Here is a 22,084-nt window from a genome sequence, read left to right as displayed (position 1 = left end):
TGATCTTTATTCGAAGTATAAAAAAAAAAAAAAAAAAAAAATAAAAAAAAAAAAAGATTGTGATTCTCATACAAAATTGTGCAGCTGTAGTCGCTATGGAAAACCTTTAGTTTTCCAGCCACTGCAAATTATTATGCACTTCTGTTCTTAAATAGATTTAAATCAGTGCCCAGTAGCAGGACCCCTTTCACACTGAGGCATTTTTCATGAGCTAAATGGCTACAAGTAGGCGCCTGTAAAATGCCTCCCCCGCAGTCCCAGTGTGAGAGCCCGAGTGCTTTCACACTGGAGCGGTGCACTTGCAGGACGTTAGAAAAAGTCCAGCAAGCAGCATCTTTGGACCGGTGTATACACCACTAGTTCTCTGCCCCTGCCCATTGAAATGAATGGAAAGCACTTCAGCATCGCTAAAACTAGCTACGTTTTATCACTAATGGCTGGCACTGTGAAAGGGGTCTTAGGCTATCAGATGTACAGGGACAGACATGTGAACCGTTTGCATTCAGGACCAATCATCTGTCCTTGTAACCACCTGGATGTGCGGTCACAGGTGTACAGCCATGGCATCTGGCACCCGGGCATTGATTTGTAAATGCTGCTGCCTGCGTTTGTACTCCTACACTGGTGGTGTATGCCTCATACACTATTAGTACAGATTAAGGAATGCCATTACATAGCAAAGTACATTTACTAGGACAAAACTACCCTTATATAATAGGACAAGAATAATAAATGAAAGTGGATGTCATACAAAAGGTGTATGGATAGAGACTGGGCTGGTTTCACATTGTGTAGACAAAGGAATTCCCCATGATTATATTGACAAATACTCAGCTTTGTTCAGGGAAATATGATGCTATATTTAATGAGAAGATGAGAGTAGTTTTGCTTAGTTACCACTGTTGAAGTAAAATGCAATGCATTGAGGCACCAATAACAAAAAAAAATAAAAAAAAAATAAAAAAAAGTTACCGGCAGGAAGAGACTAAGAACCTCAGTCAGTCTTGCATGTCTTACCAATAAGCTTGACAAAAACCCAAACTGTGTTGCTGTACAACCCTCTGGATTCACATTACAACATCTATAGTTCTTCACATTGTGCAGTACATTAGTACATTCTACACTCCACACTGCACCTGTATACTGTTGTATTCTGTATTTTTGTGCTGTACACAACGCCACACAGAACTTCACTCAGAATTCTATCCTCCTTCACACTTCTACACTGGATTATACATTCTGTACCTCCTCCCACCATGCATACCTTCTATACTGTGCACATCTCTACTCTGCACACCGTGTTGTACATGCTATACCTCCTCTTACCATGCATACCTTCTATACTGTGCGCATCGCTACTCTGAACACTGTGCTGTACATGCTATACCTCCTCTCACCATGCATACCTCCTATACTGTGTGCATCTTATTCTGCACATCATGCTGTGCATTCTATACCTCCTCTCACCATGCATACCTTCTATACTGTGTGCATGCCTACTCTGCACACCGTGTTGTACATGCTATACCTCCTCTTACCATGCATACCTTCTATACTGTGCACATCGCTACTCTGAACACCATGCTGTACATGCTATACCTCCTCTCACCATGCATACCTCCTATACTGTGTGCATGCCTACTCTGCACACCATGTTGTACATGCTATACCTCCTCTCACCATGCATACCTCCTATACTGTGTGCATGCCTACTCTGCACACCATGTTGTACATGCTATACCTCCTCTTACCATGCATACCTTCTATACCTCCCCTTACCATGCATACCTTCTATACTGTGCACATCTCCACTCTGCACACTGTGCTGTACATGTGCATTCGATCCTGCATGTGGCTTCACTTTGTACACCATGCTGTCTGTTGAATGCTGCATATGGCTCCACTTTGTACATTGTGTTGTGCATTCTTTACTGTATACAGCTCCACACTATACACTGTGTTGTACTTTCTATACTGCACACTATACACTGTGTTGTACTTTCTATACTGCACACTATACACTGTGTTGTATACTCTATGAACACCTCTCCACACTGTGGTGTACTTTCTATTCTGCACCTTGTACACTGTACTGTATACTCTATACTGACCACCTCTCCACATTGTGGTTTACTTTGTGCAGTATGTTCAATACTCCATGTAACACTACACACTTTGTATGTAGTATATGCCACACGTAACCGATATACTGTCACTGTCAACTGGCCTCCCTTCAGACTCACCAGACATGAGATTTCATGCAATCTCATAAATACTTTGTTACTTTTTTAAATTTCTAATATTTTATTTTTAAAACTACCGTACTACAGTTTGTGAATAAAACAGAATCTACGAATGGAGGACAGATGGATGATTGATAGGTCTGCCCCATCCATTCATAGAAGCTGTATGCTGGTGGCATCCTTTCATAATCATGGTGGTTTTCTCATTGTGAATTTGGATTGAAGATAAAAATCACACTATGGATTATTTCACATTATTGATTTTCGCAGTTTGCTGCTTGGACTGACACAGGATTGGAATTCTTATTGGACTTACTGAGCGAACATCATCATTACAAGATCACATGTATTGTTTTCATTTGACACTAATCTTTTTAGGTTTTGATTTTTGAGTGCATTTTATGACATTTAGCAGCACAGCACGTTTTTGGTATAATTTAAGAGGTCAGTATTGCATCCTCCCTAGTACAGGTTTCCTTTATTTGGCAAAGCCAATAATAAAATAAATTAGGTATTTATAAAAATATAGGAGCAATGTCCAGTTTTCGACCAGCTCAGATCTAGTAAAAGTTCTCAATATATTTTTCATGGTGGTGTATAAATTGAATTTATTACAAGCACAGGTGCTGCTTACCCAGCTAAAATACTGCAAAATCTCCTGGCCTGGGGCAGAGTAACATAAGCCGGGGTCAAGGGAAGGACGTACGTACAGCTACACGTGCCTTATCGGTTTCATGGTTTGTTTTTTTTGTTTGTTTTTTTTGCTTTTTTACTATTCAGGGAAAAAAAGATCAACCCTCTTTTGAAAGAAAACATGTACCTGGCATGAACATAGGCTGGTAGGACTACTCATGCAGTGTATAACCATTACCAGTTACAAGGCTGCACTGCATACCCTATGTATAAAGTATTAGAATTAGTCTGTGCCAATCTCTCTAATGCACAAGATCTGCAATGTTTTGAACACTGCACTTTCTGCCTTGCAAAAAATTCAAAAATGACTGAGCCACCCAAGAAATCAATGACCCTTGTTACTACTATTAGCTACCCCAATACTGCTGTGCTCTTTAGTGGATGCCATCTCTGCCCACAGCATCAACAAAAACAATGCAAAGTACTTTACATAAAAGCGCACACATGATCTTTTTCCATTTAAGATAAAATAGAGAAGAGAGTTAAAACCTCTGCCGGATTACTGTCTGCAATCCCATTAAGAGATTTTACCCCTCTACCTGTCCCTGTGGCACCAGTACAAATAAAAAATGGGTACAGGTGCCTGCAAGACAGGAAGACATAGCAATACTTACACATGGGTTTAAAATAGAAGATTTACATGTTTTAGTGAAGTTTAAATTGTTTCTTCAGCAACACATGCAGTGGGTGTAATGCAAACACTATATAAACCTATATATAGCCTCAGCTACATATAGTACAGCATACAGCGCTGTGTTTCCGAAAGTAGAATGGGCTTGTGGAGCAAAGTCAATGTGGACCGAGTGCTGCTCAGCCATTCACAGGGAGCTTTGTATTCTATGAATGGATACAAAGCTTCCTCTGACTGACCAAGGAGCAGACGCAGGTGGATGACCTCTTAATCTTCGACTCAGCCGAATCAAAAGGCAGCTTTGTATCCATTCAGAAATGACAAAAATCCCTGTGAATGGATGAGCAGCACTCAGCCAGACTTGATCTGGAACTGGCAGTGGGTCTGGAAGTTCCCATCCTGCTGCTAGAACACAGCACTGTATACTACGTAGCTGTGGCTACAAACAGGTCATACAGTGCTGAAAGCTACTGCATGTGTTAGTGAAGTAAATAGGTTGTTTGGACCAGCTTGGACTATTTAAACTTCAATAAAATATAGAGATTAGCATTCACATAATTCTAATTTTAAAATATTACCTCCCCATTGCCCTGCATACATTTTAGCACAAAACGCAATGTAACTACCATCTTTCTATGTGGTCACAACCGCTAAGCTATAGCTGCTCTTAGTAGATGTGCAAGGTCGACACTGAGGCTAAATTACTTCTATAAGTGAAATCACATGCTGCTGGCCATAGCTCTAAACCTCTTATGTCCAACACAAGGCCCACGGCCCAAACCTGGCCCGCCAGGCCTCGTCATGTGGCCCTTGCACCCAGTTTTGCAGCTGGAATATGATGGAACTACATTTCGCCACCTCCAGCTCTCACCCTCCCCTCTTGCTCCTCCCTGTCACTTGTAAACACCGAAGCCTGAAGGGACCGCTTTGCTCTCAGCAGCTCCCACTTCGCCTGAACTCCGCACTTAGCAGTTCCAGTTTGACTTGAACACCCCTCTTATTAGGGTTGGGTGCACGCTACACATAGCACACTCCTGAACTCTGCACTCTGTACACAGCACACCCCAGATACAACTGGCACTTTAGGGTAACCATACTGCTGACGTGGCCCACAAAAAATAAAAATAAAAATGCTTTTGTTGCTTTCTCTGCCCCCATGGGGGGATATCTGCCATCATTTTACTATCATAGGACACCTTGTGCTTGACAAATCAACAGGTTAAATTCAAGGGTTTATGCCCACTGGGCTTTTACAGGCATATTATGTGCCTAGCGTAGTTTTCTGGGGCTTTTCTGTGCCCAGAAAGCCACACATGCTGTGTACAACCTGCAATACAAGTGAATGTCTGAGCTCCTGTAAAACGCTGATGCATATAATATGATATGCCTGTAAAAGCCCCCTGTGCACAAACCCTAATAAAGCAGGGTGCTCAAGTCAAACTGGGACTTTTGAGTTTAAATAATAAAAGAACAAAATTTCAAGGAGTGGAAACTGCACTTATTTTTCTACATACTCCCCTGCCACATGTATACACTTATCCCAAAGTTTAACTAATGTCTGGAGAGCTTTGGCATAGAAAGATTAGTCAGTACGGCTAAACCATCCTAGGACAGCCAGCACTTCAGTGCTGAAATGCTCCAAGGAACTCTTTTTAGGGGGCCAGGTTATGCATCCATTATTCAGGATCAGGTGTTCCATGCGCTAAATGTTCACAGGAATGACTGCTGTGGGCTGGGAGCTAGCATGGCCGGGATCGTCAAGCGTCTTACTGCGGCTGAGCGTCTCATCACTGTACTGTGCTTGAAGTCATCTGCAGGTTTTAGGCCTTCACTCACAAGAAACTTCATTACCACACACTGTTCTATGCACGCACTAACACTGTTGTCTGCCATCTTAATTAGAGGTCTCTGGACTGGTCGGCGACATGTGTGCCGCCTATCAGTAATAGGACACACTTTCCACTTGCTACTGTGTGTAGTATCTCCACTCTAGCATCACTTTTTATACCTGAAAGATGTACCTCCTCACCAGCAGCCCATACTAACCTCTCCTTCACCACAGCTCCGTTCAGCTGCTAGAAGCAAAGGAACTGAACCATATTAAACTGAGTTGCCCTAACAAACACACACACAGGGTTAAGGACACTTCTCACCCAATGTGGGCCAACCATCAAGCACCAGCACTGTCACATGTGAGGAAGGGGACGAGTGACGGGCAATAAAATACCTGTAAATGCCAGATATTTTCTTCTTTCCTGACAGCTGATCAGAGCAGGCAGGAGCAACAGAAAGATAAATATGTGCTGTAGGGGTGGGTGGCAGAAAATAAAAGTAGCCTGTTGCCTTGCTCTGAATGGGAAAAGCAAAGATTTGCTTTAAAGGACCACCAACAGCAAAAGTACATCTTAATAGGGATCACAATTATCACAAACCTAAAATTAAAAATTAAATATGGGGGAATGAAGTAAAAAATAAATGGCATAGACTCACCTGTGTCTTGTCGAAACTGTGCCAAAGTTGCAATGTCTATTATGTATGGAGCTAATTTAGGGTCAACTTGTCCAAGGGAGATACTCCTACTGTTTGCAAGAGCCCGAGTAGTCTTCTGCTGGTGATGGGATTGCATACATTGCTCTATATAACTGCTCACTTTACTACTGTATGGCCTCCACTTGCCAAGTTCATCTTGCCATTCCCAAACAGCTACAGCCATAGATGCAGGGTTACACTGATTAGCCATCGTAGGAGGTCCTAATGGACCTGCAGCTCCTCCACTTTGGGGTGGACCAGCTGCCATTCTTTAGGGTTCCAATCAACGTTTCTCTATATGAAAATCTATTATCAGTCAAAATGCCCTTTCACGAGTACTGCACATTCCTTTCTGTACCATGTTTCTGTAAAGGAAAAAAAAAAAAGAAAAGATAATTACATCAAATGACATAACTGCAAAAATAAACGATGCAACACAGTTCATTACTACCTGGGTCCACCATTTCCACAATTATTGCTAGTACAGAATACTTAGATAGCTCATACCATAGAGCAGCCTTTTTCAACCAGGGTGCCCAGGCACCCTGTGGTGCCTTAAGGTTTCTTCAGGGGTCCCTTGGCAAAATTCCTAATAATTTCCCAAAAAAACAGAGGATGGAACAAGATTGCCTTTTAGAAAGCCACAGGTTTTCATTGGGCACCAAAACCTTCTATTCAACGACCAATGACCTTGGTTGATAAGGAGGACATCAGATGCCAGCACAGCATCCTCGTTTGTCCCTCCCTTGCACCTGTCAGCACTGGGGTCACATTAGCCCTGTGAGGAAGAGAAACATTAGAATACTAGTCAGTACCTGTGTGTGTGTGTGCTTTGGACGAATAAATCACCTTTAACGTTGGGTGTCCTATGTGTGGATGTTGCTGCATTGTGTAAAACTATTAGTTTCTTTTTAACCATTTTAGAATGAGGTGCCTTGACATTGTGCGGGGTACCTTGACTGAGAAAAAAAAAAAAAAAAGGCTGAGAAACACTGCCATAGAGAGCCACTTGTTGCATCTGTGGAATGATTGGTCACTACACCTACCAACTGATCACTAGTGATTTTTTAGTAGCATAGAGTAATAAAGAGCCCCCCCCCCCCAAAAAAGTATTTAAAGCGGTAGTAAACCACATACATATATACATTTTAAAAAATTGGGCCCTGGGCAGTTTAAGTCATAATGTGCTATCATGCACGGCATACTAGCACATTATGAAAGACTTACCCAAAAACGAAACCCTCCAGTGCGCAATCATCGCTGAAGGTGCTTCCATCATCATCAGGTCTTCTTTGCGGGTTCACGGGCTTTGGCAATAAGAATGGCCAGCAATGATATTGCGGTTTACGGCGCAGCTTTGAAGGAACGGCACGGGCAGGCCGTTCCTTCACAGCACATGTGCTGGTAACGTCACCGGCTGCATCTAAAGCAAGCATTTACTAAACGATGCACATTTAGGAGATATTTACTGTACCTATAGGCAAGCATCATACATGGGAGTATCCTCCCAATATAATTTGGTATTCAGAGTAAACAGAGGTTCACCTAAATTACTAAGGCTGAGTTTCTGTTACCAGACCCTAGGATTATATGTGCATTTACAATATTTTAGACCTCGCATAGCGTTTTATGCCTTTCCACATGTTGTGCATAGGACAGCCCATTCACTTATGCAACATAAATGCCAAAGAAGCCCCAGAATGTAAAGTGTGGTGCGGTTTTTCAGCATGCCCTTTTGCAAGGCATTTGCCTGGTGGCAAAACGTGCTTTAGGTGCCATTAATAACTACTATGCGAGTTAAAAGTGTGTTTCTGAAATGAGAGCCAAAATGTGCATTTTCTGTCATGTGTTCTGGAAACGCCAAGTGTGAATGTGGCCTTAGGCCTTTAGGGTTCCTTATGCGGAAACCCTAAAATGTGGGCATAACATGTTCCAAAAGAAGAATTTATCCTATGGCCCTGTTTTTTTTTTTTTTTTTTTTTATGAAACTTTTTCTCACTGTGTTTTCTGCCTTCTTGCAAGGTCCTCCGTTATCTCCTGAACCTGCCCTTTTTCTACTGACTTCCCTTTGTGTAAAACAAGCAGTGCTGCTCTGTGCACAATATGAATCCTATAGTCACATACCCACTACGTGATCTGACACTTCAGGGTCTGGGGCATGCGCGTCATTGGCAATCCACTCCCACTGTGACTGGACACAGCGGGAGCCGATCAGTGGGTCCGGCAGACTTTATGTCCGCCAGGACCCGCCAATCGTTTGGGAAAGAAGAACATGTAAACAAAGCAGACCGGTGTTCTGTCAGTAGTTAAGATAGTGATCCTGCGTTTTTCCTAAGGCCCCTTTCACACTGCTGTGACTGGAAAAAATATTGCAAGATTTTGACACGATTTCAGGGAATGCCTGTGTAAACTTGAGGTCTATGGCCCTCAACTCGCATCAAAGTGGGACCAAAGTAGTACAGGGCCTACTTTGAAGTCTGTGCGACTTCAAGTCACACCGATATGAATAGTACTCACTGGAAATCCTGGGGTACAACTTGTCATGCAACTTTGCAGTCGCAGGACAAGTCACACAAGTGTGAAAAGGGCCTTAATAGGAGCACGGATTTCTGCCTTCCCTTACCACAAGCACCTCCCACAGTTAGAAAGCACATTTTAAGCACACATTTAACCCTTTAATTGCCCCTGATGTTAACCCCTTCCCTGCCCATTTCATTAGTACAGTGACTGTGCATATTTTTAGCACGGATCACTGTATTGGTGTCACTGGTCCACAAAAAAAGTGTCACTTAGTATATGATTTTATCCGCCGCCATGTTGCAGTCTCTCTATAAAAAGTCACTGATCGCCGCCATTACCAGTAAAAAATAAAATAAACATGCCATAAAAATATCCCATAGTTTGTAGATGCTATAACTTTTCCACAAACCAGATCAATATACGCTTACTGGGATTTTATTTACCAAAAAATATGTAGCAGACTACATATTGGCCTAAAGTTATGAAGAATTACTTTTTTTTTTTCTTTTATTGGATCATGTGTTTTAGAGCAGGAAGTAAAAAATACTGTTTTGTTTTTTGCTTTTTTCCAAAATGGTTATTTTTTTGGTTATAGCGCAAAAAACAAAAAACCCAACCCCCCCCCCCCCCCCCCCAAAAAAAAAAAAAACGCAGAAGCCATTAAATACCACCAAAAAGGAAGCTCTAGTTGTGGGGGGGGGAAAAAGGACATCAATTTTATTTGCATACAGCGTCGCACGACCCCCCCCCATTTTTTTGTTAAAATAACAGGCCTGATCGTGAAGGGGGTAAAACCTTCCGGGTCTGAAGTGTAGGGCTGAAACAACTAAATCGATTTCATAATCGATTACTATTTTCATAATCAATTAATCGGCCAGTAACATAATGGGGTTAAAAATAAAAAATAAAATGAGCCCTTTATAGTACAACAATATAATCACTACTGTAAATTTTACTTTCACTGTTCTACAATTAAAAAAATAAATAAAAATGAACACCTTCCAGTAGTGATTATCTGCTTTTTTTTGTACTATAAAGGGCTAATTTTAGTCTTTTTAACCCCATTATGTTACTAAACATCTTAGGCCTGATTCACATCTATATGTTTATTGGTGATGTTTGCAGAAACGCACTACAGTTCATTTACATGGTTTCCTATGGGACACGTTCATATCTGTGCTTTTTTCAGCCGCTGTGTATTTGGAAAGGGTCAGGGACTTTTAACGCAAAACGGTGCTTTTTTGGTTCAATATACACTTCAATGGAGAAGCTGCAGAAAAAAAATGTAATGCGTTTTTGCAGCAAAGTGTGTCAAAACGCAAATTGCAGTAAAATCACGTGCGCAAAAATCAAAAACGCACAGCAAAAAGCACTGCAGAAACAGATCAAAAGTAAAAACTGCATAGGTGTGTACCGAGCTTTATGCTGGCCTCACGGATCAATTTTCAGGTGAGAATATTCAGATGAAAAATCGTTGTACATTCGCTGAATGGAAGAATTTTGTTTGAAATTTTCACTTCATTTCTAAACAAAAACTACATACATTGTCTGAAAATTCCTTTGACCAAGAAGTTTTCTATTATTTCCAAATTTTTCCCATCACTGTGGTTGAAAACGAACGTCAATTTGACCCACTTTTTTTTTTTTTTTAAGGTTATTAACCGATTAATCAAAACGATCGGCCAACTAATCAATTATGAAATGAATCGTTAGTTGCAGCCCAACTGAAGTGGTTAATAATGTTCCGTCAGATTGTAGCGTGTATGGTGTGCATTAGATGTTACTAGTGGGTGTGCTATTGGAATCCAAATTTTTAGCTCTGCGTGCAGATCTCCCTTGTTTCTAAATAAAAACAGTTCTCCGACAACTCTTATGGTGATAAACCAGTCCTATAAAAACGTACAAAGAAAAATCATAAACTCGCCACTTATTCAACACAAAATAAAAGACTTTTACTATTGAAAGCATCATAAACAGTGTTTGGAAATATACATTTTTAGAAGAACATATGGGCAGATATTATCAGTTATAGAAAGAAAGCAGAACTCAAGCATATTGTCCATTTCAGGAAATACGTTCCTCAATTAAAAGGAAGCAGCTTTCCAAAGTTGCCAAGTCTGCAACTCTCATGAAACATCCTTGCTTTTCCTGCCAACAATCCTCGGGCAATTCATACTGCTGTACATTCCTGCTATCTATTAAAACAAGATCTAACACCAGATCCTTTTATCACATACTGTCCTAATAATAAGAAAAACTCTACAATAGGACTGCTTCCTGTTAAAGGATTGAACTCTTTTCTACAAAATAAGACTGCATGCATAGCTCATTTTAAGGTGGGTCCTTTTTTTCTGTCTGTATCCCCCCCGACATCCAAGGAAGCGGTGTTTGTCAGTTATTATTAGGGGTGTGATAACTTCCTAAGTATGGCCTAATGACAATAGATATGGGACCTCAAAAGGTGGGGCATGACATCACTGTGGATGCTTTCAACTTTGTATTTAATGTGCTAACCCACAAAATATATGTCCAGCCAATACTTTTTTTTTTTTTGCAAGTCTTGTATAGGGCAGGGAAGGGTTGGAACCTCTGCTTGATTTCTTTTTCTTCATCTGGGTCCCTTCACTTCATGTCCTGGAGATACTGTAAGCAGTAAAAAAAAATGATGGGACGTCTGACAGTTGTCACTGAAATCAGGTCCCCATTGGAAGGTCTTTCCTGTTTGGGTGGCAACTATAAAGTTTTGGCTTTTCTATCACTTTCTGTCTTGGTCACCATGGTCTCTAGGACAAATAGAAAGGACGACTCCACCAGTGGAGAAGTAGATGGCAATAAAAATGCATGTCCAATGAACTCTCTTTAGGTTATGAATAGGGGAGGGAAAAGGTTTTTTTTTTGTTTTGTTTTTGTTTTGTTTTTTGCCATCTACTCATCCACTGGGGAAATTCACCCTATTTGTCTTAGAGACCACTGTAACCAAGAGTGATAGGAAATCCAAAATGTTACAATTGCCACTAAAACAGGAGATGAGGAAATGTCTTCCACTGGGGACAGCAATTTCAGTGACATACTTAACCACAGTGGTCTCCAAACTGGGGCTGGATGGGGGCGCGGTGCCTCCCGCCGACACCAACAGTGGGGGCCGCCATCCCTCCCGCCGACACCAACAGTGAGGGGCGCCATCCCTCCCGCCGACACCAACAGTGAGGGGCGCCATCCCTCCCGCCGACACCAACAGTGAGGGGCGCCATCCCTCCCGCCGACACCAACAGTGAGGGGCGCCATCCCTCCCGCCGACACCAACAGTGAGGGGCGCCATCCCTCCCGCCGACACCAACAGTGAGGGGCGCCATCCCTCCCGCCGACACCAACAGTGGGGTGCCATTCCTCCCACCGTCACCAACAATTCACCCCACTGACACAAATGATAGGGCACTTTCAAGCCATTTTCTACTCCTACTGGCTACAGTCCAACCTCCTGAATTTCGAAGGACAGCAAACTGGCCCTTCGTTTAGAAAGTTTGAGGACCCTTGCTTTACAGAGTTTTTTTGTCACTTACAGAACTTGCTGTTTCCTTTTTACAGTGTTTTGCAAATAAGTGGAGTTCCACCCGAAAAAAAATGGAACTTCCACTGTCCGGATTCCTCCCCCCCTTCCGGGGTCACATTTGGCACCTTTCAAGGGAAAGGGGGGAGCAGATGCCTGTCCACTACAGGTATTTTCTCCCGCTTCTGGTGAAAGATCGCTGCAGTATCTGCGGCGCTCTACACCATGTCTAGCCCCTTCTACATCCCCTTGCTGTCTTCTGGGAGACATACAGGTCCCAGAAGACAGCAGGGACCACTCAGAAAGCACAGACCCGCAAGGCTTCACTTCCCAATTCCCTTATAAACAATGCCGGTGCCTCCATCCGAGAGCAGAGGTACAGGTCTACAAGTGGGCAAGGACATTGCAGGCGCCCTGGACAGGTAAGTGTCCTTATTTTTAAAGTCAGCAGCTGGTTCCCAATGCGTACTGCATGGCATTAGGAATACTGGCACCCAGCGTGCTTTTCAGTGAGGGTGGCTGTGGCTTCAGGAACAGCTGTGGACCCACAGCAGGAACCACACACAAAGATGTGAACCTAGCCTTACAGAAAAGTCAGAAGACCAGAACATCACAAGAGAGGTCAGCAATGGCGTATTTTCAGTTACAACAACAATCTACAAGCCCACCATTTCCTTTACAGCTTGCTCTCATTCTTTTGCATGATATGCAAAAAACAAACTATAAAACAAAACCCCATCTAGAGAGCTCATATGGAAACTGAGACAAATAGAAGTTGTGATACCACTGCCAGGCCTTGAATAGTGAAAAGGCTGCACACAAACAATACGCTTGTTATGCATGTAGACTGATATATGAAACGATATCCCCTCTGTAAAAGCCAGATTCTGCATTGATAAAATAACAGCACATTTCCAGGTATATGATATCATTGTAAAGGGTTAGATAACCTTTACCAGAATGTTGCCTATGCAGGTAAGAGGCTACAGTCAAAAGTTAGCTCTAGCAAATATGTCCTCAGGGGGAGGGATGAATTCTCATTTCATTTTAATTTTTGTTTCCTTAAAGAGTATGTAAACCCAACATCACATTCCTGATATGTGCCTGCTGTACCATGTGCTTGTATGAGAAAGTGTCCCCGTTTTTCTTTGTATTGCTTCCTTTGTGTGAAATTTCACCTGTTCCTGCCAGTCCCTCTGCTTTCCTATTAAAAAACTGACCACACTAAGCAAAAGAACGCACACCATCATCAGTTCTCTAGCTATGCTGGGAATTCATCCTGCTCTCCTCCAATGATCAGACTTGTCTCGACACGCCCCTCTCCTTGCACAGCCATTCTCTGGGAAGACTAGTGTGATGTTGTTTCTCCTCCCTCAGCTTATACAGCTGAGAACAGTGGATATGTGATCACTTTAAAAAAAAAAAAGGGGGGGGGAAGCTATTTATAATTTTTATTTTATTTTTTATATATCCATTCACAAATGTTTTGCCTTTCATTTCTATTTTGAATGGGTTGTTTTACAAGCTGAGGATTTGCAAAGCTTTCGAACTTTGTGCCACAAATTAAAAATAATGTTGCACCTTTAAAGCTGAAGTACGGACAATTAAGTTTGGCTGTCTGCACAGTAAAAACAAGCTACCTGCATCGCTGTACAGATTTTAAAGCAGGTCTCTTGCTTAGCACCGACTCCATTAACAAAAAAAAAAAAAAAGCTTTATATTCTTGTCACTGAATATAAGGTGTTCTGTGATTGGTAGATGCAGATGAATGTCATGATCTCCCTCCTCCAATCACAGAATTCCCTGAAGTGAGGAAAACCCCTTTTTAGCAGGAAGATTTCCCCTCCATGGCCTCTTGCACATGGTACTGACATTTCAGCATCTGCTTTTTTTTTTTTTACAAATTTTCAGGTGTTTTTTTTTTTTTTTTTTTCACGCAAATCCGCACATACTGGCGCAAAATACTGACCGGGAACAGAGATTTTTCTATTCATTTATTTCTTACTCAAGAATATGCAGTGCTTGTGTATGCGCCTGTGTGTGCATTTTAGAGAAGTAAAAAAAAAAAATAATAATAATAATATAATATATATATATATATATATATTTTTTTTTTTTTTTATAAAAAACGTACTGAGCTTTTTCAAGCTCCAGTGTGCAAGAGGCCTATTAGAGTTCTGTTGAGGTCTCAAAATCTGGGATCTTCTATCACTTTCACTATTGGTGATCATAAATAGGATAAAATAGGGAGGGAGGGGGGGGATTTCCCTACCATGGACAGGACATTGACAGCAATAAGACCCGACAGCTCTTCTAATCCCTCTCTACTCTTTCCAAAAAGGAAAATGCAACTGCACCTAAAAAAATAAAACAACTCTCTCTCACTTGTCATTTCTGAACTTACATTGTTTGCAGATTCCTAGCAGGTGTAACCCGGCTATGGCTGATGTCAGATAGGGGACCGTGCTGCTGATCTGACAAAAGTGCCACCTGCTTGTCTTACAGGAAGTGCTTCTTCTGCAGCTAAAGCAGTGAGATTGCCCTCCTATCGCTAGTGATCCCAGACCAAGCAGCGTTTGGGCCAGTGACACCTTGCTGTGTCTGTCTGCAAAGAATGTGATTGCAGAAAGACAGACAACAGAACTAAACCCTCCTACGCTTTACAGCCAAGGAAGATGACATCTTAACCTCTTTAGTACAGCGCTATAGCTGAAAGATGGCGACAGTGCGGCTCTCTAGTTCTGAGAGCGTGTCCATGGACGTCCTTCCAGAAACCTGCCCCCTAAGGCACGTTCTGTGACCATCAGGACACAACAACTGATCAGGGATTGTAGTAAAGGGCCAATCACAGCAGCCTGTTACGTGATCAGCTGTGTCCAGTCACAGCCGATAACATGTAAACAGACATGCTGGTTATTGGCAGTCCTGTCCTCACACACTGTGCCTGTGTGAGGAAAGGAGAGCCGATTACCCACAAGGCTCTCAGTTCATTCTTTACACTGATAATAAGTAGGGGTGCAATGGATCATCACCGATCCGTACGGGTCACCCCGTTCGGATGACGCGCTCCGCGGATTGCTCTGCGGTCTCGGCCTTAGGAAAGGCTGCGGCTTCGGCCTAGTTCCAGAGCAGCGGCCATCTTGGTGCACCCGTCGGCATTTACAATGTGATCGCTCCATCAAATGATGGACCGATCACTTGTAAACAAACCGGCGTCATGATGATACCGGTTCCTCTCTCCCCTCTGTGTACAGATGAGGGGAGAGATCGGATGGCAGCAGCGCTGTGGGCTGCATTTGTAGTGCCCACAGCGCTGCTCTGTGGCAATTGCAGTCACAGCCATCCATCCACACTCTGCTAATACTTTGCCATACCCTGCAATACTCAGCCAATATTACAGTGGGGGAGATGACGTGGATATTACAGTGGGGACTATATGGTGGTGGAATTTTTCACAGGTTTTTGTAAATTCAATTATTATTTGCTGATCCGAAAAATGATCCGATCCGTGACTCTGATCGGAGGAACGATCCGATATTATTAGGGGTGCAACGGATCACAAAACTAAGTGCAGCCTCATCAGCACACCATCTTCAGCAAAGCCTCCTCAGAGCACCATCATCAGCGCACCATCTTCAGCAAAGCCTCCTCAGAGCACCATCAGCAAAGCCTCCTCAGGAGCACCATCAGCGCACCACCATCGGCAAAGCCTCCTAAGAGCAGCCTCATCAGCGCACCACCATCGGCAAAGCCTCCTAAGAGCAGCCTCATCAGCGCACCACCATCGGCAAAGCCTCATCAGCAAAGCCTCCTAAGAGCAGCCTCATCAGCGCACCACCATCGGCAAAGCCTCCTAAGAGCAGCCTCATCAGCGCACCACCATCGGCAAAGCCTCATCAGCAAAGCCTCCTCAGAGCAGTCTCATCAGCGCACCATCATCAGCAAAGCCTCCTCAGAGCACCATCATCAGAGCACCATCATCAGAGCACCATCATCAGAGCACCATCATCAGAGCACCATCATCAGAGCACCATCAGCGAAGCACCATCAGCGAAGCACCATCAGCGAAGCACCATCATCAGAGCACCATCAGCGAAGCACCATCAGCGAAGCATCAGCAAAGCCTGATGAGGCGAAGAAGAAAAATTACTTATTTGCATAATTTTATATCTGAAACTAGGAATACCTTCTTTTTTTTTTTTCAGTCTCGTTAGCCCTGCTTCTTCTTTTCTGGGGTCCCCCACTGGCACTTCTGCCCCCTCCAAGTGCCTCTGCTATTGGGGGCTCTCGCATGGGCACGCTCCTAAGCTGGGCTCTTTGTGTCCACTGCCAATGGCTCCCACTGCTGCCTGGATCTCCAGTAATGAAAGCAAGAGACTGCTCTTGTGCACAGCACTGGATCAAAATTGGGGTCAGGTAAGTATAAGGGGGCTGATCACAGCAGGTTTTTTATTTTTATTTTTTTGTTTTTATTTAAAGCAGAGAATGCATTAAAGTAAGATCTTCCTTTAGAAACACTTTAAACTAGATTTGATCTGCAACTTCTGCACATGTGGTCAGCTATGACATTAGCCATTTGATGACTTGACAGTTCAGCTGAGAGCACAGGCAACTGTGGCAGTTATCATTCAAATCACGCCTCGAGTGTCCTTGTTTTGAAAGTAAACACACATGGGTTTAGTTCCCCTTTAAGTAATCCTGCCGCTGGGGAAATCGCCTGACATCAGCGTTCTGGTATTACAAAGCATTTATGAACACTCCCAGGATCATGATCCTTTGTAAATACCACTAATGTAAATCAGGACTCCCCTCCATCTATAGAGATTAGTATGGAAATAACAAGGATCAGGGATCAGTCTGCATGCATCCCCCCCATCATACAGCCTGATCATTCTACAACACTGTCACCTCCATCCCAACATGTCATCACCTGCCACACTGTGTACTATATAGGTGTGTGTGTGGAAGGAGTGGCAGCAAGAGCTCCTAGGAGACTCATCACACACTACTCACCTCCTTATACTTCACCCCAAGGCAAGACAAGTCCTGCTACAACCTCGTCACTCTTCTAGGGCCATACATATCATGGGGTCAGGCACAAAGTAAGCTGCAGCAACTGTGCAATCACATTCTAGCTTTCATCTTCAGCGTTCAACTGAGCAAGCAGAAGCGAGGAGCTGATTGGTTCCCACGCACAACTGCTCCAGTCTTAGTCCATGCCCCCTCGTCTCGTGTCAGACGATTGTAAACAGAGAAGTGATCGGGTGACACATGAGATCGCACACAGACAGACCCAGCGATCACAGTACTTACCTGAGCTGGGTGTCCCCTGCGTATGATCACACTCCTATGCCGGCCTCCGGCTCTCCGCACTCTGCCAGCTGTGTACGATCTACTCCGAGCTCCGCCCTGTGATGTCACTACGGGCTCTCCGCAAGACCAAACCTCCTCACACTGGCCACGCCTCTTCCATTCTGCACATTACACCCCGCACATTGATCCGCACACTAATCTACACACTGCACATTGATCTACACACTGCACATTGATCTGCACACTGATCTACACACTGCACACTGATCTGCACACTGATCTACACACTGCACATTGATCTGCACACTGATCTACACACTGCACATTGATCTGCACACTGATCTACACACTGCACATTGATCTACACACTGCACATTGATCTGCACACTGATCTACACACTGCACACTGATCTGCACACTGATCTACACACTGCACATTGATCTGCACACTGATCTACACACTGCACATTGATCTACACACTGCACATTGATCTGCACACTGATCTACACACTGCACACTGATCTGCACACTGATCTACACACTGCACATTGATCTACACACTGCACATTGATCTGCACACTGATCTATACACTGCACATTGATCTACACACTGCACATTGATCCGCACATTGATCTACACACTGCACATTGATCTGCACACTGATCTACGCACTGCACACTGATCTACACACTGCACATTGATCTACACACTGCACACTGATCTACACACTGCACATTGATCTGCACACTGATCTACACACTGCACATTGATCTGCACACTGATCTACACACTGCACATTGATCTGCACACTGATCTACACACTGCACATTGATCTGCACACTGATCTACACACTGCACATTGATCCGCACATTGATCTACACACTGCACACTGATCTACACACTGCACATTGATCCACACATTGATCTACATACTGCACATTGATCTGCACACTGATCTATACACTGCACATTGATCTACACACTGCACACTGATCTGCACACTGATCTAAACACTACACACTGATCTACACACTGCACACTGATCTACACACTGCACACTGACCTACACACTGCACACTGATCTACACACTGCACATTGATCTGCACACTGATCTACACACTGCACACTGGTCTACACACTGCACATTGATCTGCACACTGCACATTGATCTGCACACTGATCTACACACTGCACATTGATCTACACACTGCACACTGATCTACACACTGCACACTGATCTACACACTGCACATTGATCTGCACACTGCACATTAATCTACACACTATACAATGTGCTCTACACACTGTACACTGTGCTCTACACGCTACACACTGTGCTCTACACGCTGTGCTCTACACACTGTACACTGTGCTCTATACACTATGCTCTACACACTACACACTGTGCTCTACATACTATACGCTACTGTATATACTGTACACCAATCTGCACACTGCTCTACACACTGCACACGGCACACTAATCTACACACTGTACACTGCTCTCTACACACTGTACACTAATCTGTGCACTGCACACTAATCTACACACTGCACACTGCTCTACACACTGTACACGGTACACTGCACACTGTGTGCTGCACACTGCACACAGCGCACTATGCTCTACACACTGTACACTGTGCTCTACACACTGTACACTGTGCTTTACATACTGCATACTGTGCTCTACACACTATGCTCTGCACATTGTGCTCTACACACTGTACACTGTGCTTTACACACTGCATACTGTGCTCTACACACTGCATACTGTGCTCTGCTGGGGCTACAAGTTATGTCCTACTTGCTTCATACTTCCTATGGACTGATCACAGACCACTTCTTCTTCAATAGTTTTATTGGGATTTTCATATTCCAATGTATAAGTCATGAGAAGTTCTGCCTCATTACAAAGACTTTCAATCCAAACTCACAGGGGTTCTAATCCCTCACTACTATTCAAAACGAAAAAGAAAAAAATGTATTACCATAAATTCCGGTTCACACTGATGCGGTGCGGGAACCTCATTTGATTCCGGCAGGAATTGCACCACCTTCCTGTTCAAATCACACACGATTTTTTGCAGTGCGACTTGAGCCCATTCATTTTGTATGGCTCAGATTGCACCACACTCATGTGAATAGGGTGCGTGCACTGGAATCGGATCGCAAGGGTGTCCACACCTATATGATGCGATTAAGCCAATCACGCTGCGTTTTACAAACCATTTTTGGGGTGTCGTTAACATTGACACCCACAGTGGTTCACATGAATGGATTGTGATTGTTATGTGGTGCAAGAAATGCGTTGGATCAGTGTGATCCAGGACTTAATTATATGTAGCACCCTGATGTTTAGGCAGGGTTGCTAGTAAATGTATCTGCCAAGTGAAAGTTTCCTTGGCCAATTGATAGGAGATCAATTGATTCTACCCTAATTCTAGAATTGCTGCACTTCTCTCTTCTGTCACTAGATGGCCGGGTATTTGGTGGCATTAGATAAGACAAGTGCATTGCAAGGACATATTAGGAATAGATGGGGTGTCTCAGCCAATGGGCAGGGATTTTCTTGGGTCCCTTGGCTTGCTGGGAGAGTCTATTTATTTGGGTGAGGTCAGGTGATTGCGGTTCTGTCCCACCTGGACAGCTGTCTGGGTGGATGTGTGTTGTATTGCCCCGGGCTGCTAGGCCAGAGCCCGAGGCCTATCCCGGGGACATCTGGCTGCTATGCTCACTGAGGGCCTATCCAGAAGCAAGAGAGCAGCGTAGGGTTGGGACTGCAGCTTAAAGTCCAACCAGAAATTACGGTTCTGCCGGCCGGAGAACCAGCTGTGGTAGAGGGGAAGCTGTCGCCACTAAGGGTCCTTCCCTCTTACTACCAGGGGCCACTGTGAGTAGCCAAAGTAACTGTCAGAGCAGTAGTCTCACCAACCGGGAACAGTGAAGAATTAGGAAACTTCGGCAGGTGTCAAGCCAGGGACCCAGCCAGCGGAGGTGACACTTGCAGAGCAGTCTTGTGTGCCAAGCCAGTGACTGAGCAGGCCAGTCAGGTGACACTTGAGGAGTATCTGTGAGTGCCAATCTAGGGACCCAGCAGGGAGGCGGTGTGACACTTGAGGAACATTCTCAGTGAGAAGATTGGAAGAGCGCAGGAGATCCAGTGGCAGTGGATCAGCGGGTCTAGGTGGTAGACTGGGAGCTCAGTTGAGTGAAGCTCAAAAGAGGAGATTGTGGAGGAAGTGAAAGAGTTGATTGCAACCTTTGTTAGAAACTGTTCAAGACTGTTGCCATGAGAGAGCATGTCTACACAGATATGGCGTCCATCAGGGTGCCTTTCCCTGCATGGCTGTCTACCTATAGAAGTCTCAGAGTCTGCTAATTAACATTGTAACTACTAAAGGGTGTCCTGGACCTAACCTCTCTCCCACCATGCCTCGTAACCCACTCTACAAAGAAGGATGTCAGCTGGCCCTAACTCTGCAGGTCTCCATTAGGCCTGGAGAAGCCCGGGACTTGGCTACAAACATTCAATCATTAGCCTGCAGGGCACTTTCACCCCCTTCCTGCCCAGACCAATTTTCAGCTTTCAGAACTGTCACACTTTAAATGTCAATTCCGCAGTCATGTAACACTAGACTCATAGGGACTTTTAATAATTTTTTTTTCACACAAATAGAGCTTTCTTTTGGTAGTATTTAATCACCACTGGGATATTTTGCTAAACAAACGAAAAAAGACCGAAAATGTTGGAAAAAAAAGTTTTTTTAGTTGCTGTTAACTTTTCTCCTTCATTAATGTGCGCTGAAGAGGCTGCCCTGATGGGCATTGATAGGCTGCACTGATGAGGCGGCAGTGATGGGCACTGATAAGCAGCACTAATAGGCAGTACTGATAGGCCACACTGATGGGCACTGATAACCAGGGCACTGTCACACTTGCCAGTTACGGCTCTTCTTTCCTCACACTGTGACAGCGGGTGAGTAAAGTACTGCCGATAACCAGCAAGTCTGTTTACATTGTGATCGGCTGTGATTGGACACAGCTGGTCACAAGGTAAAGGAACGCTGTGATTAACCCTGTACCGTGATCTATGATCAATCACAGAGCTCGTCGGATGGGCACCCCAGGGGGCATGGTTCCGGGATGACGTCCCTGTACACCCTCCCGGAAAAACAGAGCGGTGGTTAAAGATGACATTTTTTATAGTACACTGGTCCAGCTTGGATGTACGTATGTATGTGTAGTAGGAACTCACTTAGTCAGTAGAATTATCAATTAAAAAAAAAAAAATATTTTTCTAATAGCCCCGTGGGGAGGTTGGGGGGGTTTTGGTGAAATATCGGAGTTCTAAACAGACACCCAACATCTAAGTTTTGTATAATGTGAAAGATGATGTTATGCCGAGTAAATAGATAACTAACACGTCACGCCTTAAAATTGCCCACACTGGTGGAATGGCACCAAACTTCAGTACTTATAAATCTCCATAGGCAACACTTTAGAGGAGGTCTAGTACTAGAATTATTGGTCTCGTTCTAACGATCACAGTATATGTAACCTGTGTGTATCTGGCTCTGATACTAGCCAGTGCCTCACCGGCA

General features: G+C 43.8%; 1 protein-coding gene across 3 annotated transcripts in view; it reads right to left on the bottom strand.

Moving 5' to 3' along the window:
* Positions 1 to 17,586, bottom strand: part of LOC143958928 (putative E3 ubiquitin-protein ligase DTX2) — a 106,464-nt gene extending 88,878 nt beyond the window's left edge. For 2 of the 3 annotated variants that reach the window (XM_077467913.1, XM_077467915.1), the window contains exons 1-2: positions 17,477 to 17,586; positions 6,058 to 6,461 (exon numbers count right to left, since the gene is read on the bottom strand). In XM_077467913.1, coding sequence (XP_077324039.1) covers positions 6,058 to 6,364 — 307 coding nt within the window. In that variant the 5' untranslated portion in view covers positions 6,365 to 6,461; positions 17,477 to 17,586. Of the gene's footprint in view, positions 1 to 6,057; positions 6,462 to 17,176; positions 17,314 to 17,476 lie in introns of those variants that run through there. The other variant, XM_077467914.1, reaches the window with a different exon arrangement.
* Positions 17,587 to 22,084: the final 4,498 nt, after the last annotated feature.

This window comes from Lithobates pipiens, unplaced genomic scaffold (assembly GCF_037356315.1).
Source record: "Lithobates pipiens isolate NorthernLeopardFrog02 unplaced genomic scaffold, aLitPip1_a1.2 Scaffold_65, whole genome shotgun sequence".
Taxonomy (NCBI): domain Eukaryota; kingdom Metazoa; phylum Chordata; class Amphibia; order Anura; family Ranidae; genus Lithobates; species Lithobates pipiens.
This window is presented reverse-complemented; position numbering and strand designations above follow the sequence as displayed.